Genomic DNA, 23,430 nt, shown 5'->3' on the forward strand with positions numbered 1-23,430 from the left:
TCATTTGTTCAAGTAAGCGACAGACCCGTCAGCGGTTTTCCCTGAAAGTATTTATTTCGAAAATCATTTTTCCAGAAATGAAAACATGGGGAAAGAACGGAAAAGGAAAGCAAAGAAAACCACTTCAGCAGCGAAAAAGAAAGGTAATTTCTTTTTTATGCAGGGTACTTGATTATAATTCTTGGAAATTGCCAGTTTAAAGTCTATTTGTCATAGCAATAGCATCTTCTTTCCTCACTTTGCTTTGTCCACGTGCAATCTTGTTTTCAGTGTTTTAAAACAGCTGAATCAGGAAGTTACGTTTAACTTTTTTCTTTTCGTTCCTTCAAGACTCTGTTGTTTTGAACAGTTTTTTTGTCCTTTTATCTTTCAATTCCATGACTTTTTGACAATGCGATCGATGAAGCTATCGTATGCCCTTATGATTCAAAGAGTCGATCAGAGCTGGAAGTTTATTTGCTGCAGTCAATACTACAAATGATTCAATTTTTGTTTAAACTGTTTTATCCATCACAATTGTTTTTTTGTAGAATAGTATCATATTAATTAATGGATTTATGTTCCATCAGGATCTTCCTCTGAACATAGTGAAAAACCTTTGACAGACTCAGGCAAATCTGATAATGGTGGTAAAACTGATCTGGTTCAAGAAAATGAGAGAATAAAAGGAAAGAATAGATACAGCATAAAAGATCTACTAAAGCAGGTTTATTTTTTTAACATGTCTACTTGCAATGTATTTCCTAGGCTTATTCTATGATTATTAATGAAAAACCAGAATTTCTCCAGTTTCTAAAACATGATATCTCCACCATGGTAACTGCAGTTTAAACCATGGCTAATTTTAATTTAATATTTTCTGTAAGTTTGAAAGCAGCTTCCTTTTTTGAGAGGATAAGTATTTTTGCTTTGAGAACATGTTTCATTTCAAGTTGGGAGTGAATATCGCTTTTCTGCGAATCAAGTTTGCATGTAGATGATTGACTTTGTTTTATATGATTATATTATGTATGTCTTCAGATTAATAGTACTACACAACTGAGTGTTTGCATTTTTTATAATTTTGCAGGTAGACGAGTGTCTTGATAATTTTAATTATGAATTGGCAGTGAAGTTCTGTGAGAGAGCTCTTTGCATTGAACCTGATAATATGGAAGTATTGGAAATGGCTGGATCAGTATACCTTGAAACGGGAGATATGGATAAGGCAAAATCAGTATCCTTAAGGTTGTGACCCCTTAAAGGGACTATAGTATGTAGCATCTATTTTTTCCTGACAGTATCACCCCTGAATCACACATAAAGGTCGTGAGAATGAAGGAAATAATCAACATTAGTATAATTTCAGAGCTGAGCAAAGAGTTTCCAGCAATCTGATTGGTCGAGCAGTTCCTAATATGATGCTATATAAACCGCTCCACGTGGTTTATATAAAATAAAATGTTAAAATAAAATGTTAATAAATGTTACTAAAATGGTATGATTTTAGAAATTTCTCTGTTGTTCAGCTCTGAAATTATACTAAAACAATTATTTGCCTCAGGTTCGGTGAATATTGTCTAATAATCCCCTTGACTTCATTTTAGAGATTATTCGACGATATTCACCTCGCCTTTGGCGAATAATTGTTAAATAGAAACTCATGATTGTTAAACAAATTCTCCTTGTCAGCATCATAGGAAATATATAGAGAACAGTGTGGAGAATATGCAGACTAATGTTAGGGTGCAGAGAGTTAAGTTTGATGCTTTTGATGAAAACATTCTGCTCTGGGTTTCAGTTATTTCAGTTTGAAGATTTTGATTGGAACTCTGACTCTCTTGTCCAGCCTTTAACCCCAGGCTCCAGGTTAAGGTCATTTATTTGTTAATGGTGACTAGCAAAAAATGTTGCAGTCTAATCCTTGCAACATGAGTTGCCAATTTTGGTGATCTGCATTTGGTGGTAAATTGTAGCAACTTGTGACATTTTTTTGCCTTAGTTGTTATGAGATGAAGCCTGCATGTTGAACATGTTACATCTCCCAATAATTCTGATACAAAAGGTCACAAGAGTAGTCAACGAATTCATCAACTATATATAGGATCGTATATGTGCATGATCCTTCGCAGTAAAGCACTATTTGAGCAATAGTGAAAATCAGACCTGAAAAAAATTTCGGGCCTGTACGGGATTCGAACCACTGACGTCTGCGATACTAGTGCAGCCGTACAGGCCTGAAATTTTTTTCAGGTCTGATTTTCACTATTGCTCAAATACTGCTTTACTGCGAAGGATCGTGCACATATACGTTTCATAACCGCAGTTCATACATATGTTTCATATGTTTATTGTTGTTTGATTTATCATCTACGGGTTTATGTCGAATTAATTTGATGGCCTGCTCCCAGTTGGCTTGTTAGCTCAATTGGTAGAGCGCTGCACTAGTATCGCAGAGGTCAGTGGTTCGAATCCCGTACAGGCCTGAAATTTTTTTCAGGTCTGATTTTCACTATTGCTCAAATAGTGCTTTACTGTGAAGGATTGTGCACATATATGTTTCATAACCGCAGTTCATACATATGTTTCATATGTTTATTGTTGTTTATATATAGGATGTTTGAAATAATGAAAAAAAAAAAAAACACCAAATTTCCATCACTTTATATCAAATTAAAATGTTACAACTACAGGGACATGTTAAGCCATCTCAATAGAAAATTACATGGTGCAATTTAAATCTTCAGAGGTTTTGGGGCAAGTTATGTTTTTATTTCTTTAACAACTGAGTGCTTTGAAAATGCTGTAAGGATATCTCCAGACCAAGGTTATTCAAAATACATGAATCTTGGTCAGTTGTTGGAGGGTCAAGAAGCAGTTGCCACCTTTAAAAAGGGAATTCAGTTGATGATTGCTAGCAAAGATAATGAATCTTCTCAAGTAAGTTGAGTTCATCCATTAGTTTTCTTTTTACAATTAGTAATTGGCATGCAATACAACTAGCCCACGAACCAAAACTTAGCCTTTTGTCTTGGGAATTAGTTGCCAAATGAAGCAGATTACTACTTCTGAGCCATCATTGCCTGATCAATGAGATTTTACTACTAACAATAAATGTCCCCCTTTTGAACTGAGTTCTCCCAATAGATCACCAGTACCCACCCTTACTCATTGTTGAGTAGCTTGCCCAAGGGAAATGACATCTGCAAACTGTTTGTACTGTTTTGACTTCAGGCATCTGCAAGTGATAGCATGGCTGCATCATCCAATGAAATATCAACAGCTTACTGCTCCCTGGCAGAAATGTATCTCACTGATGAATGGTGAGCATTTAATTTCCATGCACTTTTTTTGCCTTACAACGGCAGGAAGCAGCTGAAAAAAGCTTGTTTGTACATTTTTAACTAAAGTATATAACCTCTTAACAATAAAACCACTGATTAGGGAAAGCTGCATCAACCAGTTCTTCTGTCAAGTGGACACATTCATCTAGCAAGTCTCAAAATCTTCTTTTGATGATTTTATTCAAAATATACCAGTCTGAAGTTTTTCATAATGGTTAAGAAGCAATAATTTTGGAAAATTAAGACTTGCATTCCATAATTTTAAAGTTTTAAAGAAGAAGCAGACAGCAAGTGCTATGAATGCTGTCAGAAAGCTGTTGAATTTGACCCAACCAACCCTGAAGCCTTTCAGCTGATGGCCAGCTGTCTGGTGAGTCAGCAAAACATGGATGAGGCACAGAAGATGCTAGATAAGAGTCTGGAGCTGTGGCAAGGAAAAGATGAAGAACTTCCTGAGGTTTGTGTAAAATATTTGAAGCCTTTTAAACTGTTTAATTTATGATATTGTTTCCAGACCCTAGGTTCCATCTCCTCTTGGTTGAATGAGCTTACAACACACATCAGTTGGCAATAATATCCCTGAAAATACATTAAATTTATGACAAGATACATCTTTTTACACCTAAGTGGTTTGATTGGTTCTTCATCATTCTTTGGATTTCTTTTTGTGATTGGATAATGAATCATAAGCAGTTCTATAGTTTTTTCCCTAAGCTGTGTTCAGCATCACTGAGATTCTTCTCAGTGACTCACACAAATAATTGTTGGTATTTATTTACACTCACTCTGATTGTAATTGTTTTAGGCACCAGTGCCTCCATATGAAACCAGAATTACAACAGCAAAGCTGCTGATTGAGTTAGAAAATTATGAGGTAAGGAATTAGTTGAAACAAACCATTTAAATAAAAAAAATTCATCAAAATTTGCTTGCCAAATAGTTTTTCAGTGTACATTGGTTATGAGAATTTGATGTTCAATCAAGGGAACAACTTCCATCTGATAAATCTGAATATTCTCATTACCTGTTTGCTGGATAATGTATGGATATTATAGAGAGAAGTTATATGTTAATCACATCTAGGAGTTAGAGGGTTAACATATGTACATGTAAGTGTATCACATGCATTGCTTTGAGTAATGATGTTTACCCCTTTTGTTACAGACTGCTGGTTCAGTCCTCGAAGAACTTATTGAGGAAAGTGATGAAGTTTCTCAGGTACTGTTAATCAAGACGTAAACAGTATCTTGACTCTGATGGTTTTATAATGTTGCTTTCCTTTCATTTTTGAAATTTTGTTTGAAATACATTGTACAGAAGACCCCGGTTGTTTGAAGGTTGGATAACGAGATCCATTGGACGAATTTCTGTCCGAAGGATAGCACAATACATTTTGTTAACGCTTATCCATTGGACAGATATTGATCTGTTGGGATTGCGGTGCCTTCTCTTTAAACAATTGGGCCCAAAAGGTCTTAGGTTTGACCCTTATTTGGAACAGTTAAAGATTAAGAAAAAAAATTGTGTTTTTTTTACGTGTATGTGTGATTTACTGACTGAAAAACTTCATGACTTTCACTTTTCACTCGATAGGTATGGTATTTACTCGGCTGGTTGAATCATATCACAAATCAGGACAGCATAAGCATCAGAACGTGCCTGGAACAAGCTCAAAAAGTACGTAAGGGTTTTCATGTTGGTCTCCAAGCGTTATATGTAACACATACCAGCTGTTAAATCTTAAAAGAAAAATGTTAATTGTTTTGCCACAAGCATCGGAAAAAGAAAAAAAAAACTGCGTTTCTACCAGGAATCGAACTCCAGACCTTTTAAACTATGCTTTGTTTTCTATTCTTTTTTTTTTTTCCAATCTTTATTTCTTCAAACCGAAAAACATCCTGTCAAATCCCAATTCGACGCGCAAAACAGTGAATAAAAGAGGGACATTGTGTTGATGTACTACTGCTATTTTTTTCAATGTATATTTAAAATGTTCTCAGCTTTTTACACAATTCGGATGTGATGATCAGCCTATGATGGATCACGTGACTGAAATGCTGGCAAGTTTACCTGAAGTTGAAAACCTGGGTGAAGAAAATGGCAGCTTGGAAGACAACTCTGACGCTGATGACGGCGAAGAAGAAGAAGAAGAAGAAGAAGAAGAAATGGACATTCAATAACAAAAACGTATTTTAATATTGAATAATACCTCTAGAGACTAAGAGGATACGCGAAGAACTTTCAAGTGATGAATACTCGAATTTTGTTAGGAATCAATGACTTTTGAACTACAAGAGCAAAACCCGCCATGGCCTATGGGCTTTCTAACATACAGTTACTAGCAGTTTGCAAAAGAAATTGTGCTAAAAAAAATCGATCACTATTACATGTGAAATGGTACAGATTTCAGACATGGTTGCCCTCCCCACGCAACCTGGTTTCTAGTGGATAGCATTATCCAACCTTCGACCAACTGGGGCCTGTCGACAAATATTGGCGTTTCGAGCATGCTCGGTACAGTTTTTGTCCCAGGAACTGTCATTTACGGCAAATCTTCGTAAGGAACCGAACATTTCCGATCTTTTATCGACGTATAGTCGGCGTCATCAAAGTGTTCCTGTTCTTCTTGGGTTCCCTACATCTTGGTATACGTTCGAAAATTTATTGGACATGCTAAGAACTGTTCTTGCTCTTAAGCTGTTGGTAACGGGAAAACTTCCATTTTTGTGAACTTTTTCCCTTCCTGCATGGATTAACGACAAGATTCTGTCTGTCTTTAGACAAGTCTAAACACGTGCCTGTCCAGACGTGAACTATGCTACCCTGGAAAAGAAACACGAAATTATAATAGCTGAACCCTTCTTAAAACTCCCACTAGTGACCGAGAGAGAATTTCTCATGAAAATATCAATACAATAACAAACAGGCGAGTGATGAGAATAAAACAAAATGTTAATTAGCGGGTTATTAGCTAATCCATAAACAAATTATCCGAATTTGCATAATAAAAATGGTATCACAGACAGTGAGAAGAGCTGCTAATAGGATCTTGGTCGCGAATAGTTTTTAGGCCAAAGCTTCCCGCAGAGTTGATTGCAGGGTCAGTTGCATGACCAAATCACGCAGAGAATCATTTTACTTGTGCCAAACGCGACATAACGCACGCGAGCATGTTCGCGGAGTTTTGGTTTAACTCCGTCTGTTTGCCGATCGGGTAAATGAAAAGTTGAGCGCTTCGGCCGTTTTTTTGTTTTTTTGTTTTTTTTTATAAGTTATAACTAGCCAAGGAACGCAACAAGGCGAAAGCAAATTGATGTGGTTCACCTTTTTGTTTGTTTGTTTATTTTTTCTCTTTGTTGTGTTGTCTGTTTTTGTTGAACAAGTTTTAAGCCATGTTCCAACTTTACCTTTCTCTTGTCGTGTTTCCATTCCTGATTTCCCCTCAAAGCATGACACGTGATCATCTCAACAAAGCTTCCCGGCTCGCTGTTCGGCGCGTCCAAACACTTGTCATCGCCGAACTGAATTTCGTTCATCTTCGTCAAGGTGAAAAACTGGAAGCGGAGGGGGAATCATCGTAAGAAACGATAAAAAAATCCTGTGATGGCCGACTTAAAGGGTATATATATAATTATAGAGAATTACTTTTGTCATCAAGGACGAAGCTCATGGAAGAGGGAAGGGTTACCGCTTAAAGGTGCATGTGACCGCTCTTTGGGGAGAGAAGAGAATCTACCTTGCATGCTCCCAATTGCTGGTGAGACGATGGTAACTTTCCTCCTACGCGAAACGGAGTGGAAATGAAGATAGCATGAACGAGCGCGGCGTGATGTCCGGAACTCGTTTATTACTAATTCGTCGTTGCACTGGCTGAAGCTCTGTCGCTTAACTTCCCATGACTTTGGGAGGCACCGATGATTGATTTAACTAGCCACAATTTTATGCACTTAAGGTGGTCAGCAGGTCGGGAACACGTTACCTGGTTTCCTCCCATGCCATGACAGGTGTACAGTCCCACGCGGTCTACTTTGGCCGATTTCTCTCCAAGCGTGTCCACACATAGAGATGAGCCTGGATTTCGTATCTAAAATTGAGGTGGAAGTGCTGGTTATAGGAGAATGTGCGTATAACCTGACAGCATTACCGCGAATTTTTTCTATATGAAAGGTATATTAGGGGCTTAAGCACAATGAAAAACAAATCATGTCCATGGGTTATATTATTTTTCCGGCACACAGACACAAAGTGCGGCAGTTGCTTAAATAATCCCACAAATTATATGAGAATGGAGCCACCACGCAGCACTTTATTTTACCTCGCCTTGCGCCGGGGGATTGGGATCCACTGAAGCCATATCCGTGAACACGTTTTCCAGATACCATTTAAAGCTCTTACAGCCCAGTCTCTCTCTTAGCTTTACTCGCTCGCTTATGTCTCCAATATCGACGCTTTTCTCTTCATCAGTTTTCCTCCTGTAAGTTAGACGAAGTCTTCACTAGATCAAATGTGTACAAGTGGGTGCATCAGTGCGCCATTTTTTTTACCCCTACCACATTTTGACGTCATCTTATCTATTACCGAACAGAAACTAGGAAAATGAATGGAATCTATTTGTTAAATTGACTGCAAACAGTCTCCTTTCACAGCGTGATCTATCGACAATTACACGATTTATAACACTTCTCTATTGTATCAGTACCTGTAGTAAAATTCCTTGTACTCGTCCAGCCATACTTCGGCCAGACGATTGAAGTTCTTCGCCAGAGTGACTCCAGTACCCTTAGGAAACTTGTAAGGTGACGTATATTTACGAAACACGTGACCAACACGTGAGCATGGTACGATCTCCAACTGTCCTCCACACATCCATACCTTGGTTAAAGACAAGATGATTTGTGATTCATCACACAATTGTCGCAGCAATCGTAAAAATATGCAGTTCAGCAAAATTCTTGCATTTCATGCTAGATTTAACGCCTAAAGGAAAATCATTCCTTATTTGTTGTGTTGATTAAGTTTTAACTTAGATCCATATAAACTTTGTTTTAGGACTTTAAACAAAGAGGTCATTTCTTCGCACTGCACTGTTAGTGAAATCTTACTGTTGTGCGCTTGATTTCAGATTTAATCTACAGAAATCGATTCTGAAATTTTTGATGTCGGGGACAGATTTGGAGAGATGGACAAGGGAGTATGTCCTTTAGTTTGTTTCTGAAGTAATTAATGTTTTGTTTGTTTGTTTTCGCTGGCATGTTCCTTTTCTATAAACAAAAGGTGCATTGGAGTGGCATGCCGAGGTTTAGTTATCACCACAATATTTCCGGTCGCACTGACATATTAGTCTTACTCTGAAGGATAGTTCCAGGTTCTCCCCTCCCCAAATGTCCATTTGGTCGTCATATGATCCTAGGTCGTAAAAATACTGTTTATGCATCGAGAACAAACCGCCCGCCATAGTAGGACTCCTGAAATGAAGAATAAGCAGATATGAACCAAAATCTCAAAAGAGGGACAGAAAGCATACAATGGAGAGATATTTTCTTCGGTGACAACCGGTCAGTAACATGCACTCAATCGTAGATCTTTTGTCTGATCAGAGGGTCACTAGTCTACTCAGAATATCATGTTAGTTGCTCGGTCGGCAATCCATATCGTCAGCTTGGAGTATCATTCGTCTGTTCGGAGTATCAGTCGTATGCTCGGAGTATCAGTCGTATGCTCGGGAGTATCAGCCGTCTGTTCGGAGTATCAGTCGCCTGCTCGGCGTATCAGTCGTCTGTTCGGAGTATCAGTCGTCTGTCCGGAGTATTAGTCGTATGCTCGGAGTATCAGTCGTCTGCTCGGGAGTATCAGCCATCTGTTCGGAGGATCGGTTATCTGCTAGCCGTATCAGTCGTCTGTTCGTAGTATCACTCAGTCGTCTCCCAGAGTATCGATCAATCGTCAGCTCGGAAAATGTATCGTTTGTTGAGGGTATCAGTTGTCTAATGCGGTCGGATTAGAAATCGTCTGGTCGGGATTTCATTCTTATGGTCGGAATGTCAGTCGCATGGTCGTTTGTGTGATAATCGTTACGTTCCTCAGAGTTAGGTAGGCTGATTCTTAAGATGGCCTCTATTACGATTGTTAAAATCCTGGCAGTCAACAACAGCGGTGTTTTGTGGAGCTTCCCTGACGATCTTTCGCCGTTACGACAACTGAAATCGACTGAGACCATTTTGATGGTATTGCTAGTCAATCGTTCATTATCGTTTCACTTAAAACTGACCAAGGGAGAGTGCTACCCAGACAGCCAACAACCTTAATTTCCCGCTTGCCTTATGAAGTCTGTTTCGTCCTCTCTTCGTTTCTTTTCCTCTTCTGGAATGGCTTTCCAGGTAAAGAACAAATCCCATGAAAACCCTCCGCGCTCATAAATCACGTCTGATGTTTGATAACCAAAGTCGTCGGCATTTATCACTTCTATCACAGGACACACGACATTGGTGCGATTCTGCGCAATCCGAGCCAGTAGCGGTTCTAGCCACCCTTCAGTTGCTTCACAATGAGAGTCCAAGAAAGTTAAAACCTCCCCTTGGGACACCTCGGCTCCGCGAAGCCGCGCTCGAACCAGGCCTTCCCTCCGAGACATCCGAATAACTTTAACTTTTTCAAATTCGCTAAGTTGTTCCTCCAACGGCATTTTGAGGTTCTCTGTTAAATTTAATGAAACAATTAAACGGTTAGATATGTCATTTAAGTTTCGGAAATTAAGAATAATCCACAGAGATAAAAGGTTATAAAGTCGGCGTTTAGGCAATAAAAGGGGACTGACGAGGTAAAAATGCAAAGCACGAGTTGATGTTCACCCACAAGTTTTATGGTAATTCACTGATTTGTTAGACTACGAGCAATCCCTCGTTTTCGTCGAAGTCCTCACGAGTAAGAAAAAAAAAAAAAAAACTGAAAAAAAAAATTAGATGCTAACGTCCCGCGCGGAACAGTGTACAAGTACTACTTTTCCCAGAGTTCCGTGCGGTGCGCTAACGCCTTGTTTTTTTCTTTTTCCACTTATGTTTTTGTACAAAGCGAAGTAACTGAGATAGATTTAATTTCTTACGGTATTCACTGAAGTCATCTACCAACACAATGTCAGCCAGGAGATGTGGAGGCGACCGATTGAGGACACTGTGTACTGTTCTTAACAAAACGGACAGTGCCTCGTTATGGAAACAAATGATTACGCTTGTAGTCGGTAAATTAGTAGGGTATTTCTTGTGTTTTTTGCGACACCTAAAACAAACGGGAAAAATAAATTAGAATGTACTGATGGAGTTGTCTTTGACCCACATAACATACTCTATGTTAAGCAAAGCACACTTTCCAACAACAGGTAACACGACGAAATGAAAACGAAAAGAAAAAGATAGTGTACATGTTTTAAATCAGCGTTGTCATCATTAGGTAAAACAATATGCACGCTTTTGTATCTACAATTTTTCAAAGTTATTGCTCAAAGATCATGAAAGTGTGGAGCCTGAGAATGATTAGTCAGTGAAGCATTTACTTAAAACAAAAAAAGCAAAAATATAGGGTTCATGAAGTCGAGGTTTAGACCATCAACCAGGAGTATTTTTAACAACAATTTTTTAGCACAAAGGCTGCCTTTCTTCTTGGTAAGAAAAAAGAAATTATTTTAAAGGGAGGGAGGGGGATGGGGTCTGAGTTTGGTTTAAAGGAACTTGATCTGAATTATTTGCCAAATAGCTGACCATCGTAATTTACCGCCGATAAACCACTTACAAAAATAATGGTACACCTCAAGTTCTAACGTTTTCAACTCTTAATTTATGACGTCCAATAAAGATAGAAATAGAAGGATAGAAAGACACAAAGGATAGATACAATTAACTTACTTTGGCCCCCGATAGTCTTTCAGAGTTCTGTCCAATGACATATGATCACTGAGAATAACATTAAATGAATGGTTATCAAAAACATGCTCTGCTTCGTCCTTGAATCGCGGGGGTAAAGATGCAGGCTCACCGTCATCTCCTAATCCTTGTATCACATCTGCAAAGTAAGGTTTTACTCTTGGGCTTCGCCACTTCCGCTCTTTCATGTTCTCGTGTGAGGACTCGCGTGAGCGCAGTTCTAGCGAACTTCCGGTCGCGTCTAACGTTACGAACGAGTCTGTATCGAAAAAGTTCATTTGGCTGTTCATGGAAGTTAAAATGTAAAGAATGTCCACTGCGAGCCAAAATAGAGAGGTTAGTATGAACACTTTCACAAACAATCTCCGATTTCTCATCATAATGAGTCAATTCGTGACAATGACCGCAAATGTTTGTAGCGTGCACCATCCAGTCTGCTCATGTACCCTTTACGCCAAGTCAATAGTCGATCTCATCCTCTGGGTTTTCGATTTATCGCTCGCTTGAAACTGTCCGAGTCTCAACGTAAAGAAATTACTCAAAGAATTTTCAGAGCCATACCGGCTTTCAAGAGGTGAAAGAACATGGTACTCAGTTGATAAAATATTGATACAGTTACAGGTTTTTATCAGGTTTCAACCATTATCATCCACTGAGTTGAATTCACCGGTACCTGTCTACCACGGCATTCTGGGAAAATAGAAGACTGTCATTGAAAGGACTGCAATGGAATAATAGTAAGATTCCCCAGACTGAGGAGCCCGTAGACTATAGGATCGTCAAGGTTTCATTCGTGGCGCCTCCATTTTCTCACAATTCTTTACCAAGGATCAGTTTACCCTTCGCGTGAGTTTTCGTTTTAAATCAATTTAAGTAGGACAACTCCTTAGCCTCTAAGAGACACTAGCGTCAACTTCTCCTTAATTAGGATATCACTCTGAATCAATTAAGTTACAAGAATAAAAGAAATAATCATCAACTGAAGAAGCTCAGGACTGATAAACAAATCCTCCTTTTCAGCACCTCAGGAAATGTATACAGAACAGCATGAAGGGTAAGCATTTCGATAAAATAGTGTAAAGGGTTATCGTAGGTGATTCCCCTGACTCCACACCGACACGATTGAGGCTGAGCCGCGTTCTTTGATTTGTGTTGTTAGTTTATCAATAGCGCACCCCCCAGTCCCACTCTTAAACGCCAATACTTGTTTCCAGGCTCCTTTTCCTTCTTAAGAGGGGACCCTGGAAACGACCACGGCTAGGTCACTGAACATCATGTGAAGTCTCGACCAGTTCCCCGAACTAAGTTTCAACACGACATATGGACGCTCGTTTGATGCGCGAAATTACTTCTTGTAAATTACTTAAATTAATTGTAAATTACTTCTTGTACTTCTTGCAAGGCTTTCCCAAAATTTGTTGTAAAGGAAAGACGCCTATTTGCATTCCCTAAAATCTCCACAAAATGGAACTTCACACTGGAGGATGTGTTACACAAGCCAAATGATAATACTTTTATTACTACTCTTTAATTCGTCTTCAGAGATAATTTACGTCTTAAAGCTAACATCTGATTCCTGCTCCATTCTAATTTCAAATGTTATACCCACATCATATAACTTCCCTCAAGTTCCAACAGGGAATAAAAACCTCTGGCATGAAATCATACCATCTACACTATCCAAAGATTTTAAAACCTGCTGAATCAAATCTTGTTGTAAAAAAAGGAAAAAGAAAATAGGCAGCCGCACCTCCACAGAGAAGGAGGAAAAAGGAAAAGGTTGTATCTTTAACCAGTCTCCGTTCAGGTGAAGCCGCCGATTCCTAACGAAGACTACAAAAAGACTTAAACAGACAATCAGCCAATCAAATAACAAACCATTACAAATAGCACTGCGTTACATCAGACGCGTTTTCCTGCGCTTTGAGGAGATTTTTTCATTTCATTGGTTCTTTGAATCTTTTTTGTAATCTGTGATTGGCTAATGTTCAATACCCAGTTAAGAACCTCTAAAATCATACTCACTAGATTTCACAGAAACAAAAGCTTTAAGATACAAGCATCTGGATATACAACACCCAGGCAAAAAACACACGTCGATCTAGGAATAAAGTGCAGTTTTTCGGGCTTGGAATAGATTGGAAAACAATGTACTGTTAAGCCTCCGAGAGTTATCTTTACGTAAAAAAAAAAAAACAAACAAACAAAAAACAAAAATTCGTGAACGGTTAACAACGAAAACAGAATCGATTACCGTTTGCTGCAACTTCTGAGGAAGTTGGAATAGGCAAGTAACACAATGGGCCAGTGTAAATGCGCAGTTCAGAAAACAGATACTGTCTCGGTCTATAAGTGAAAGAAAAAAACCTGGCATACGAAGCTAACCCTGTTTACGTTTAGCAATATAGTACAAATTAAAGATGTGTTGACGCATTTTTCGAACTGTTGTGGTTAATACGACTGAAGTTCCTTTAAAGTAAAGAACTGCTTCGTCCAGCGTAACATCCTGCCTCCTTTCTGCGTCCCCCTTACATTTTAGCTAAGGTAGTTCGCCCCAGTAAAGGAGCACCCAAGCCAAGGAGAATAAAGCAAAGAGGCCCAATGGTATTCAGGATGCCAGACAAATGCAAATGACGAACTTGAAACATTTACAGGCTCAATTTTCAAGATGCTGATCGACAAACGGAGGCGAAGCCTCATTCAGTAACGACAACATTTAAATGAATATTTAAATATTTCAGCTGATATTTAGTTTTACGAAAAAGAAGTTCAGTCTGGAAGAGCCAACATCACAAGTTTCTAGAGAGCTGTTTTCCCTGAATGACTTCTTTAATCTCTTGCAAGTCAAGAGTCTCGTACTTCAACAGAGCTTCGGCTAAACGGCTGTGTTCCTTAGAGTGCGTCTGTAGTATATTCTTCGCTCTTTCGTAAGAGTCCTAAAACACAGCACAAGGATTCAGAAAGATTCAGACCCTCTGAAGTAAACAACTAGTGGTTAAAAACTACCCCACCCCCCCCCCCACGAATAAGCCTTTGATTGTATAAAGGTATAAGATATGCAATCTTTCCTTGTTGCTTCACGCCCTTCTATTTATCTGTCGTATTAACGATGTATTGATGTGATGAAATAATATTTTAGGAATGGAAGGGTTAAGATTCTTCGAAAGTTTGGTTTGACCACCGATTTTGCCTCCTTTTCTTTAAATCCATAAATAGATCCAACCGTTCAAAAGTCAGAGGAATATCTACTTTTTGCAGATACTGCAAACAATTTCGCTATGTCGCGTAAATAGTCGCTGAAAGAGACAGCTAACATAACTGAATTCTTGCCGTTTGGTGATTGCATAAACGTGGCTTTACCTTTCGTAATAATTGTTGCTCACCTTCAGAAGCTGCTTGACTTCGCTTTCAATAAGTGCCTGTAACTCAGGACTCGATTTCGAAACATCCTTCACTTGAACCATTCCGACCTGAGAGAGCAGAAAGAGAGCAAAAAGAGAGCAGAAAGAGAGAAATCAATTCGTCTGGCTAGACTTTTATTGAATGGTTTAGTCACTTCTACAATATACAAATTGACGAGGCGCCTTGCGGGAAACTCGGCAGCATAAGCCAATGAAAACCTCACCCAACATAACTTTATTGATGACGAACGACGATAGAAGGACATAAAGAAAGTGAACTGTTGCATGATTTCTCTATTGTTCTTCTTCACCATTCGCCTAACCACAACCCGCCACTTGAATGCTAAGTCACCACTTTTGACATCAAAGCGAGGCCACGCGTCGAGGAAGGCTACGTGCGTTCCGCGGAAACAACACTCCCATGGTCAACCCGGGAAACTCCGAACACACCCCTCCGTTCGAGAGATTGTCGATGAATGACTTCAAGGAACCTTCCCCTCTCTCGCTAATCACTTCTCCTAATTAAAATATGCTCTCCAACATATCAAACTCGATTCCGTGCTACCAATTCCTTACAGTACCTTGTCACTCATGCCGTATATAGACACCATGGCATGGGCAATCTTGTTTGACGCTTCCATATCGCTCGCGGCTCCTAACAATAAATAAACAAAAAAAGGTTTTAAATAGTGCAAAGGAACTGTGTAAAAACACCAGTTCATACAGCCAACCTTTCTCTTTCACAATATTATTACAGAGAAATAATCACTACGCCTAAACCTCGAGCACTTAAGCCGGTTTTCCTGACTCGCATCTAAATAAATTGAGCATGTGACATTCATCTTACAAATACGCTGTAAATTACAGGCAGCTAGATCACTTGTACCCATTGTGATGTTCTCTTTGCCAAAAATAATTTCCTCTGCCACACGGCCGCCCATTGCCACATCCAGCCGCGCCAGGAGCTGAGCTCTCGACCAGTTCAACTCGTCTTTTTCTGGGAGCATGGCAACCTTTAAACAAAGTTGAAACATGTGTTCAGTTACTGAGTAAATGACCTGTCTACTCTCTTTCCTCTATGAGTGGTATCTGCAAGTTTCGCCCCATTAGATTTCGTTTTAATTAAGAGTTAGGGTTCGAAGGTCTCGGCGGTACACCCAACAAAAACTTCTACCACTATTCTCCAAGCAAAGAAATGCAGCATATGTTTACGAACGTGATACCTACCATTCCCAGGGTCTGACCCCGCGGTACAATAGTTGCTTTGTGTATTGGCAAAGCTTCAGGGGTGTAAAGTGCCACAAGCGCATGTCCTCCTTCGTGATAGGCCACAAGTTCCCTATTCTTGGCTTCAATGACTTTACTTTTCCGTTCAGGACCTACAACAATATTAAGCAACATTGAGCACAAGTGAACCCACGGACAAGTGGAACACGCATTGGCCTCGTGGCGTGCGCATGAGATCAAGGATCAAAAGGCCTGGGCTCGAGCAATGATCAGGCTTTTCCCTCGTGCTATTCGATTCAGGAAGAGAAAGAATACTACTTGTAGCTTCATGCGTAGGAAATATGGATAAGTTCAAGCCTTGGGGCCACTTGTGTGAGTCGTAAGACTTTACGTAGACCTCGCCATCAGTTTTGAACAACTTTAATTAGATAATTTTCAGTGACATAATTATCGTACGAAAACAAAAGAAAGAAACTGGAAATGCTCACAAACACAATCATTAGAGATTTAATATTAAGCCAAGAGACAAAAGAAAAGCAGCTGTCAAAATCACCACAGGTTGAGACTTCCATTAACAACAAACCAAGACACTGTAACTTGTACTTGTTCGTCAAGTTCTGAGAGATGAGATGGACCAGGCGCAACCTCAATCTCGGCGAAAAGTTTAATCAAAAGCTCTTTACCTTCCATACGGCAGTTTGAACTCTTCCAATTGAGCTAGCAAGGCGGCAATTTAAAAATATAGGGAAAAACGGCAAAGTAAAGAAAAGAACCAGACTTACCCATGATGATTTTGTCTTTCGCGAATTCAAGGTGCTTCGTTGAGACGCTGGCATCTCCTTCACTTGCTGCATAAATTGCGGCTACATTCACCAAGTTGGCTAAGTCAGCCCCTACATAAAAGAGAGAAGTCCATACTATAGAGGGTACCAGTGACTCAACGTCGTAACATAAAGTACAACATTTTTAAGGTCATCACCCACCTTAATTCTAATATACCTCTGAAATAGACCTTTATATGATAACGTAGATACTATGCACGTTGTCACTGGTCGATAGTCTGTGTCTGGGGTTTGCACAACTGTCTCGAACTGTCTCGAACTGTCTCGAACTGTCTCGAACTGTCCAACTTCTATACATTCAGAGAAGACTATGTAACCAGTTCTCTCATGCTCCACTACAGATTAAATACGGCAGACATTTCCAAAAAAAATCTTACCTGAGAAGCCGACAGTTCCTCTTGCAAGCACTTCTACATTGATTTCTGCACAAAGAGACAGCAGCGAAAGATAAACTCAAACTCTAAGAACACTGGTTAGAAAATCAAAGAGTTGCATCTACATGTAAATGCTGTTACCCTGTGCATAAAGTGAAAAACGGTGAATCACCGCTATATACAGCACCTACAATGCGAGTGCAGGCTATTATCATTTTGAAGGCGGGTAGGAGGAAACCACCAATCTGTGATAAAATTAAGAAACCACTGAGAAGTTTTGCTGCATACACGACAACACACTGCAAGCAGCCCCTTTCCCTCTGCAATTCACTAGAAATCAATGGAATTAAAAAAAAAAACTTTATTAAAAAAAGGTTAAGGCTGCTGATGATTATTTTCATTTGACCCACAGTTTTTAATGGGATTTTTTTTTAATGGGACTAGAATAGATATACTGTACCTTCAGCAACTTGTACTTTCTTCAGATGCACCTTGAGGATGTCATGTCGCCCTTTAACATCGGGCATCGGTACTGTTATCTTGGTGTCAAATCGGCCAGGTCTGATTAGAGCCCTGTGTGATACGCATTTATGAAGGGTTATTTTTAATATACTAGGTGCCCCTATTAAAAACATCAAATTTTCCTTGTGCTTCAGTAACCTCTGTCATGTCAAACTTTTTCCATTGAGGAAAGGTTGTTCTAGAAAACGCTATACAATATGTGTGAAACGTAAAAAAAATAAAAGAAAAATAAAAAAAAAAAAAAAAAGACGAACAAACAAAGAAAAAATGCTACAAAACATACTTGTCCAAAACCTCTGGGAAGTTTGTTGCTCCAATTACAACTATCCCCTCTCCTGTATCAAATCTATCAAAAAGACATTTTGTACGTAAGACAGACTGCAAAATACATTCTCTACATTGTACACGAGATATTTGGTTCAAGTATGGCAGAAATAAAACCTTTACCAGCTAGTGTCATCAAGTTTATTAATACGGTTTTTGTAAGACTCAAAAGACTACCTTTAATTCAGACGAAAATATTCCTCTCCTGATTCCAAGTCTTTTGAACCAGGGGTTAAATTGAAACACAACATACATGTGCATGCATATGATGCGTTAACCCTCTCACTCCCAAAATTCTCCTTAACGTCTAACTTGCAGTTCTTGCGATGTTAGTTTGGAGAATTTGGTATTGGATCAACGGATAATTCCCGGGTTTTCTTTTTTTCCTTATTCTCATCATTTGTCTGCTTAAAATTGTACTGATATTGTAAGGAGAGATTCTGTCTTCGTCACTTAGGAGAGTTAAAGGGCGAAGCACTCGTCAGTAGATCTAAAGCTGGCCATGTCACGTAACAGTTATTCATGAGCTACTCTCATATTACATTGCAGTGGTTGATGAGCCACAAAAAAAATCCTTTAAAATGCGTGGAACTTATCTTTTAAAGTGAAAACCACAGGAAAGAAAAAAAATAACTCACCCATCCAATTCAACCAGCAACTGATTCAGGGTCATTCTGGAATACGGCTGGTGATCGTGAACAATTCTTGTCCCACCGATTGCATCCAACTCATCAATGAAAACTATGCAGGGAGCATGCTCTTTTGCAGCAGCTAAAACGGAACAAAGGGAGTAATATCTGGTGATCATTGGTTGCATTTCTTTTGCACAGAATTGTATCAAATCATAATTCAATTCTCATAAGAAAACCAACATAACTATGAACGATAATAATTATTAGCTGCATGGAGGCTGGATAACTGCACTTCAGGGTGGAGCAACCTCTTGTACTCTGAACTCATGGCCACACCCTCATCTTTACTCACCAAAAAGATTCCTAACTCGTGCAGCTCCAACTCCGACAAACATTTCATCAAACTCTGAACCAGAGCAGAAGAAGAAAGGTACCCCAGCCTCGCCAGCAACAGCCTTGGCAAGAAGAGTTTTGCCTGTTCCCGGTGAGCCAATGAGAAGAACTCCTAAAAAAGAAACAAAAAAACAAAAAAACAAAAACAAAAACACACAACATCAATTAGAGGGTGACAACAAAAGAAAGGAATGGAGTTGACCTTGTACTCACCAGTTGGCATCTTTCCCCCAAGTCTTTTAAATCTCTCTGGATTTCTCAGAAACTCAACGACATCCTTTAATTCTTGCTTAGCTTCATCCACCTGAAAAATAGAGGGAATTTGGCACTATTGTTGTATTTTACACTCACCACATATAATTTATAAATCAGTCACACACAATTCTGTTTTTTTTTCCACTCTTGTAAGTCTTGAAAATCAAGTCAAAGTCTTGAAAACTCCTTTATCCTAAAAACATTTTGAGAACCCAAGATCAAGAATCAAGGGACTGTCAACATTCTTTTGAGTGGTACTTTATATATATTGTTCAAAAAGCATAAACTACAAATTGAAGTACAATCAATTTCACAACAAATTTAGGGTCATGGAATGGAAGTTCAATCAAGACTTGCTGGGGGTTACATCATACACCTTTTTTTGGGAAGATACGTTTGGGGTAAAACAGTTTTATCATTTCAGCTGAGACTGCAGGTGTACTACATGTAGGGCAAAGAAAACCAAATCAGAAATGAGAAAGTTATGCTACACAGTTTACCAGTAAAACAGCTTGAAGTAAGCTGGCCTAACAACATTTTAAAGAAAGCAATCTGCCAAAATCTGTCAAGATGTTTCAATTTGCTTTAGACTTACCCCCTGAACATCACTAAATCTGCACTTTCTGTCTGTAGTGTTGGGCTGAATATCCTTGTGACCTGAAGTTACTGCAGTGCCAAAATAACAAAAAAAACATCCTCATCACCACAGATTGACTGGCTAAAAATGGTTGAACAACACTTTACAAATATTATTGGTATGTAGCAATGCCTAGCTAAAATTTCATGTGCAGTAAAAGATGTTGTGACTGATGTGGCAAGGAGCAATAGTCTGCCATCACCACAAACAATTCATCAAAATTGGACAGAAGCAAAACAGTCATGTCAAATTGTTAGTAATGACTATTACTGCAAATACTACACAAAGAACTGAATGAAGTTTTGTTACTAATTTAAAAGAACTGATATTGAAATAAATTTAGAGAACAAACATAGCTTGAGGGTTAGAAGAATAAAAATATGAAATGAGAAAGCAATTCTAAATACTTTAAGGGGTACAAATAACACACCCATTCAATTACAATGACACAACATATGCAGCCACACAGGTTTACATGACTTTGTACATGTACTGGTACTTTTATGTTTCTGAACAACGTAATCAAAACAAATGAAAAGTTCGGGTTTAAGTTCAATGTTCAAAGTGCACTGCCCAAAACCAATCACCCATGAAAAAATGTGCATTACAATTTTGATCATTGCATCAATAATACAAATAACAAAAAAGAAACTCCAAACTTTGAACTGTTCTCTTGACACCTTATACTAACATTTCATTTGAAGTTGTCCCTCAATCAGCGAGGTTATCAGAAAAAGGGCAATCAAAAATCTGACCGTGTTCCAAAATTGTTCTCGGAAGAATGAACCTGCAAAGTAAAAGAGGGAATTCAATCTCTGCAGTGTTTTTCAAATAAAAAATTTTCAGTGTTTTGAAGAAATTGTACATCAAAACCATCTGGATCAAAAAGAAGTGTCTTCACCTTTCTGGTTTTGAGTAATGACATGTATAGGACTGTCCTCAGTTCCCGTTTGAACTAAAGGAGAGGTTGGTGCCCCATGGGATGATGTACTGCCATAATCATTGCCTGAAGACAAGATCTAAACAAAACAAAAAAGTATAGAGACCAATGATTTATGATGATGAACCCCTCTTTAATGACCTCCCCTCTTCCCAATACTCATCTGGAGCCCAAAGTTTTTCATGAACCATCTCCCTCCCTTCCGCCCTGAAAAAAAAATCTGAAATACATGAAAGACCTAATTTCAAGGCTAAAATAATGCTAGGCAGATTGTTAGGGCTTTAGATACAGTAACATGGCTTGCACTTCTAATTTAGTCTGTAAAAAAATATACCTGCAGATGCAAACCTATTGTACTGATAGTAATTCAAGTTTTCACATGGCAGGTTTTTTATACAGATCAGTTTTCATATTATCTGGGCAAAAATTCATAAGATGTTTAGAGAGTTTTTTAGATGATTCATTATCACAAAAGGCCCATTCTCTGAAAAGTCCCGTTATCCAGAACCCTAGATGTAGGTTCCCAAGGTACTCCTCAATGGTATATTAGAACATAGCTAGCAGAGCCGCGCAATCAAATTCAGTATACATAAGTGTGCTCAAAATCCCAATACTGCATGCTGATAGCGTGAGCAAATCGCTTTGCCAGAATTTGTTTTTTTCACGCGAGTGGCCATTGTTAGCGCAGGGAAAAATAATAAATTTCACAACAATAATGGATACAAACTGAGACTCTGCCTACTAGTCCCAAAACAAAGACAATTTTTCAACCTTTTCCCTTGGGCTACAGTTCTTAAATGGGGCAGAAAAAGAGAAAAACAAAGGGAAAGGAGACTCGGCATCAATGCCGTCACAATTCACTTCAATTAATATTGTTGTCCGTTTTTCACATCGGATTTGATGCACAATTCCACCAGCTATGTTCTAAAACAATTATTGGTTCATGCTTTCAGTTGTGCACTGTCTAGTTATGGAGCACATGGAAAGTTTGGAGAGCATTCAAGAAGCTAGAGTTGCCCGAGGTGATAGCCGAGGGCAACTCTTACGTTTCTTTCGTGTTCTTCAAACTTCCCACGTGCTCTATAACTCGATAGTGCACGCTAAAGCATGAACCAATAATGTTAAATAGAATTCTGGAAACCATAATTGGCCAACGAAAATAATGCTCATTTAAGGTGAATTTACTTCTCTTTTCATCAGACTATAAATATTGTGCTTTAAGTAACACATGCACATATGCATACATGTGTATTCACTTTTAACTGGTATGTGGGACAGAAGTAGCAACTTCTCAAACCAAGACTGACCTTAGCACAACCTTTGCAAAACTCAAATATCCAAAAAAAAAATGATATTAAGTTACATAGTTACCTTTTTCATGTCAACTTGGTTTACTCTGTCTGTCATCACCAATGCCTGTAAAGTTTATGATAACAAAGTTCAAGCTGCATCTTAGATCATGAAATAACTTGATCACTTACTGTACGACTTATCAAGACCTGGTAATCCCACCAGTTTCATAATAAATTAAAATCAGTAATCATTTTCAACTAAACTTTACATATTATAATTACTGAACAGAATTATAATTACTGAACATATTATAATTACAACTGGTTACATTGTATTTGCATGATGCGTAAACAAAACCCAGTACAAAAAAATTCAACTTAAGCAACTTCACCTTCAAGTATTCATTGGTCACAGATTGGTCTATGGCGTATTTTCCACTTTCATACCTCCTCACAACATAGTTTGGATCCTCCTGAACCAAAGCCTGAAAAGTTAAACACAAAATAATGGTAACAATACAGTCATTCCTGCTTCTTGTAAGTATCAAACTCTACTCCTGTTAAATCAGTTTTCATGAATTTTCTCTGAGCACAAAATGAACATAAACTGACCCGTAAATACTCTGATTGAGCCCTGGGATTGTGTTCTTCTGCATTGGCTCTCTCCTCTAGCTGCTGTATTCGCCGCAGAGAATGGGAATGCATCCCTCTGTTTTGGGTGTGAACTACAGTAAAGAATATCAAAACTTTGTGGTCACATTTTAAACATAATTGGACCACAGCTGGACTGCAGTGAAATCTATACAGCATCAAAGGTAATCCTTGTTTGTACCCTTAGAGTAATTCATCAGCGATGTCCCCAATCTATGGACCCTAAATTTTCTAAAACATACAGTTGGTACACTTACATGTTGTGTGTAGCCATGGTATTTTTGAAAAACATGTCATGAAGATGGATGACTTGTGTCTTAAATTATCAGGTCTACTTGAAAATCCTGTTAAGAAAAGATGCAATCGGCAACTCAACAGCTCAGTGAGACAAAATTAATTTTCAAGTCCTGCAATAACTCAGACAATATTTTCCAGAGTTGCTACCTGGTGACCACAAGAGGAGGTATAAATGATACTTAATCACACAAAGAAATATATATTGTACACATACATCTCACTTTGATGTAAGACCTGATCAAAATCAACCAATCACATCACAGCTTGTCAGACAAGTGATGTACTGAAGAGATAAGCTACTTTTGTTGCAGTTTTAGCTCAGAAATGTTTTCCTTTACTCTTAATCACGACCAAACGAGAAGCAGCTTGGAACACTGATTTTTATATAATTACAACCTGGTAATGCC

At 38.6% G+C, this 23,430-nt stretch overlaps 3 protein-coding genes across 3 annotated transcripts in view; 1 reads left to right on the forward strand and 2 right to left on the reverse strand.

The window, feature by feature from the left end:
• The first annotated feature begins 1 nt into the window (after position 1).
• Positions 2-6,348, forward strand: LOC111323544 (uncharacterized). The gene is made up of 10 exons (XM_022926924.2): positions 2-143; positions 570-706; positions 1,070-1,216; positions 2,770-2,919; positions 3,214-3,302; positions 3,591-3,780; positions 4,129-4,197; positions 4,488-4,541; positions 4,917-5,000; positions 5,324-6,348. The coding sequence occupies exons 1-10, from the start codon at positions 86-88 to the stop codon at positions 5,501-5,503; spliced, it is 1,158 nt and encodes a 385-aa protein (XP_022782659.2). The 5' UTR covers positions 2-85; the 3' UTR covers positions 5,504-6,348.
• On the reverse strand, positions 5,496-12,570 carry LOC111323542 (polypeptide N-acetylgalactosaminyltransferase 1). Its single transcript, XM_022926922.2, has 9 exons — positions 11,219-12,570; positions 10,423-10,595; positions 9,641-10,016; positions 8,671-8,788; positions 8,023-8,195; positions 7,639-7,795; positions 7,303-7,407; positions 6,731-6,877; positions 5,496-6,146 (listed from the first exon to the last, which is right to left on the reverse strand). The coding sequence occupies exons 1-9, from the start codon at positions 11,614-11,616 to the stop codon at positions 5,997-5,999; spliced, it is 1,797 nt and encodes a 598-aa protein (XP_022782657.2). The 5' UTR covers positions 11,617-12,570; the 3' UTR covers positions 5,496-5,996.
• Positions 12,571-12,721: 151 nt separating this feature from the next.
• LOC111323543 (uncharacterized) overlaps positions 12,722-23,430 on the reverse strand; it is a 13,798-nt gene continuing 3,089 nt past the window's right edge. Inside the window, exons 4-22 of the mRNA XM_022926923.2 lie at positions 22,984-23,070; positions 22,688-22,800; positions 22,468-22,560; positions 22,155-22,199; positions 20,745-20,862; positions 20,535-20,630; positions 19,802-19,872; positions 19,165-19,255; positions 18,911-19,063; positions 18,565-18,697; positions 17,886-17,948; positions 17,541-17,653; positions 17,084-17,128; positions 16,647-16,757; positions 15,865-16,016; positions 15,524-15,650; positions 15,219-15,292; positions 14,620-14,706; positions 12,722-14,172 (exon numbers count right to left, since the gene is read on the reverse strand). Coding sequence (XP_022782658.2) covers positions 14,026-14,172; positions 14,620-14,706; positions 15,219-15,292; positions 15,524-15,650; positions 15,865-16,016; positions 16,647-16,757; positions 17,084-17,128; positions 17,541-17,653; positions 17,886-17,948; positions 18,565-18,697; positions 18,911-19,063; positions 19,165-19,255; positions 19,802-19,872; positions 20,535-20,630; positions 20,745-20,862; positions 22,155-22,199; positions 22,468-22,560; positions 22,688-22,800; positions 22,984-23,070 — 1,919 coding nt within the window. The 3' untranslated portion in view covers positions 12,722-14,025. The remainder of the gene's footprint in view (positions 14,173-14,619; positions 14,707-15,218; positions 15,293-15,523; positions 15,651-15,864; positions 16,017-16,646; positions 16,758-17,083; positions 17,129-17,540; positions 17,654-17,885; positions 17,949-18,564; positions 18,698-18,910; positions 19,064-19,164; positions 19,256-19,801; positions 19,873-20,534; positions 20,631-20,744; positions 20,863-22,154; positions 22,200-22,467; positions 22,561-22,687; positions 22,801-22,983; positions 23,071-23,430) is intronic.

Source organism: Stylophora pistillata, chromosome 12 (assembly GCF_964205215.1).
Source record: "Stylophora pistillata chromosome 12, jaStyPist1.2, whole genome shotgun sequence".
Taxonomy (NCBI): Eukaryota; Metazoa; Cnidaria; class Anthozoa; order Scleractinia; family Pocilloporidae; genus Stylophora; species Stylophora pistillata.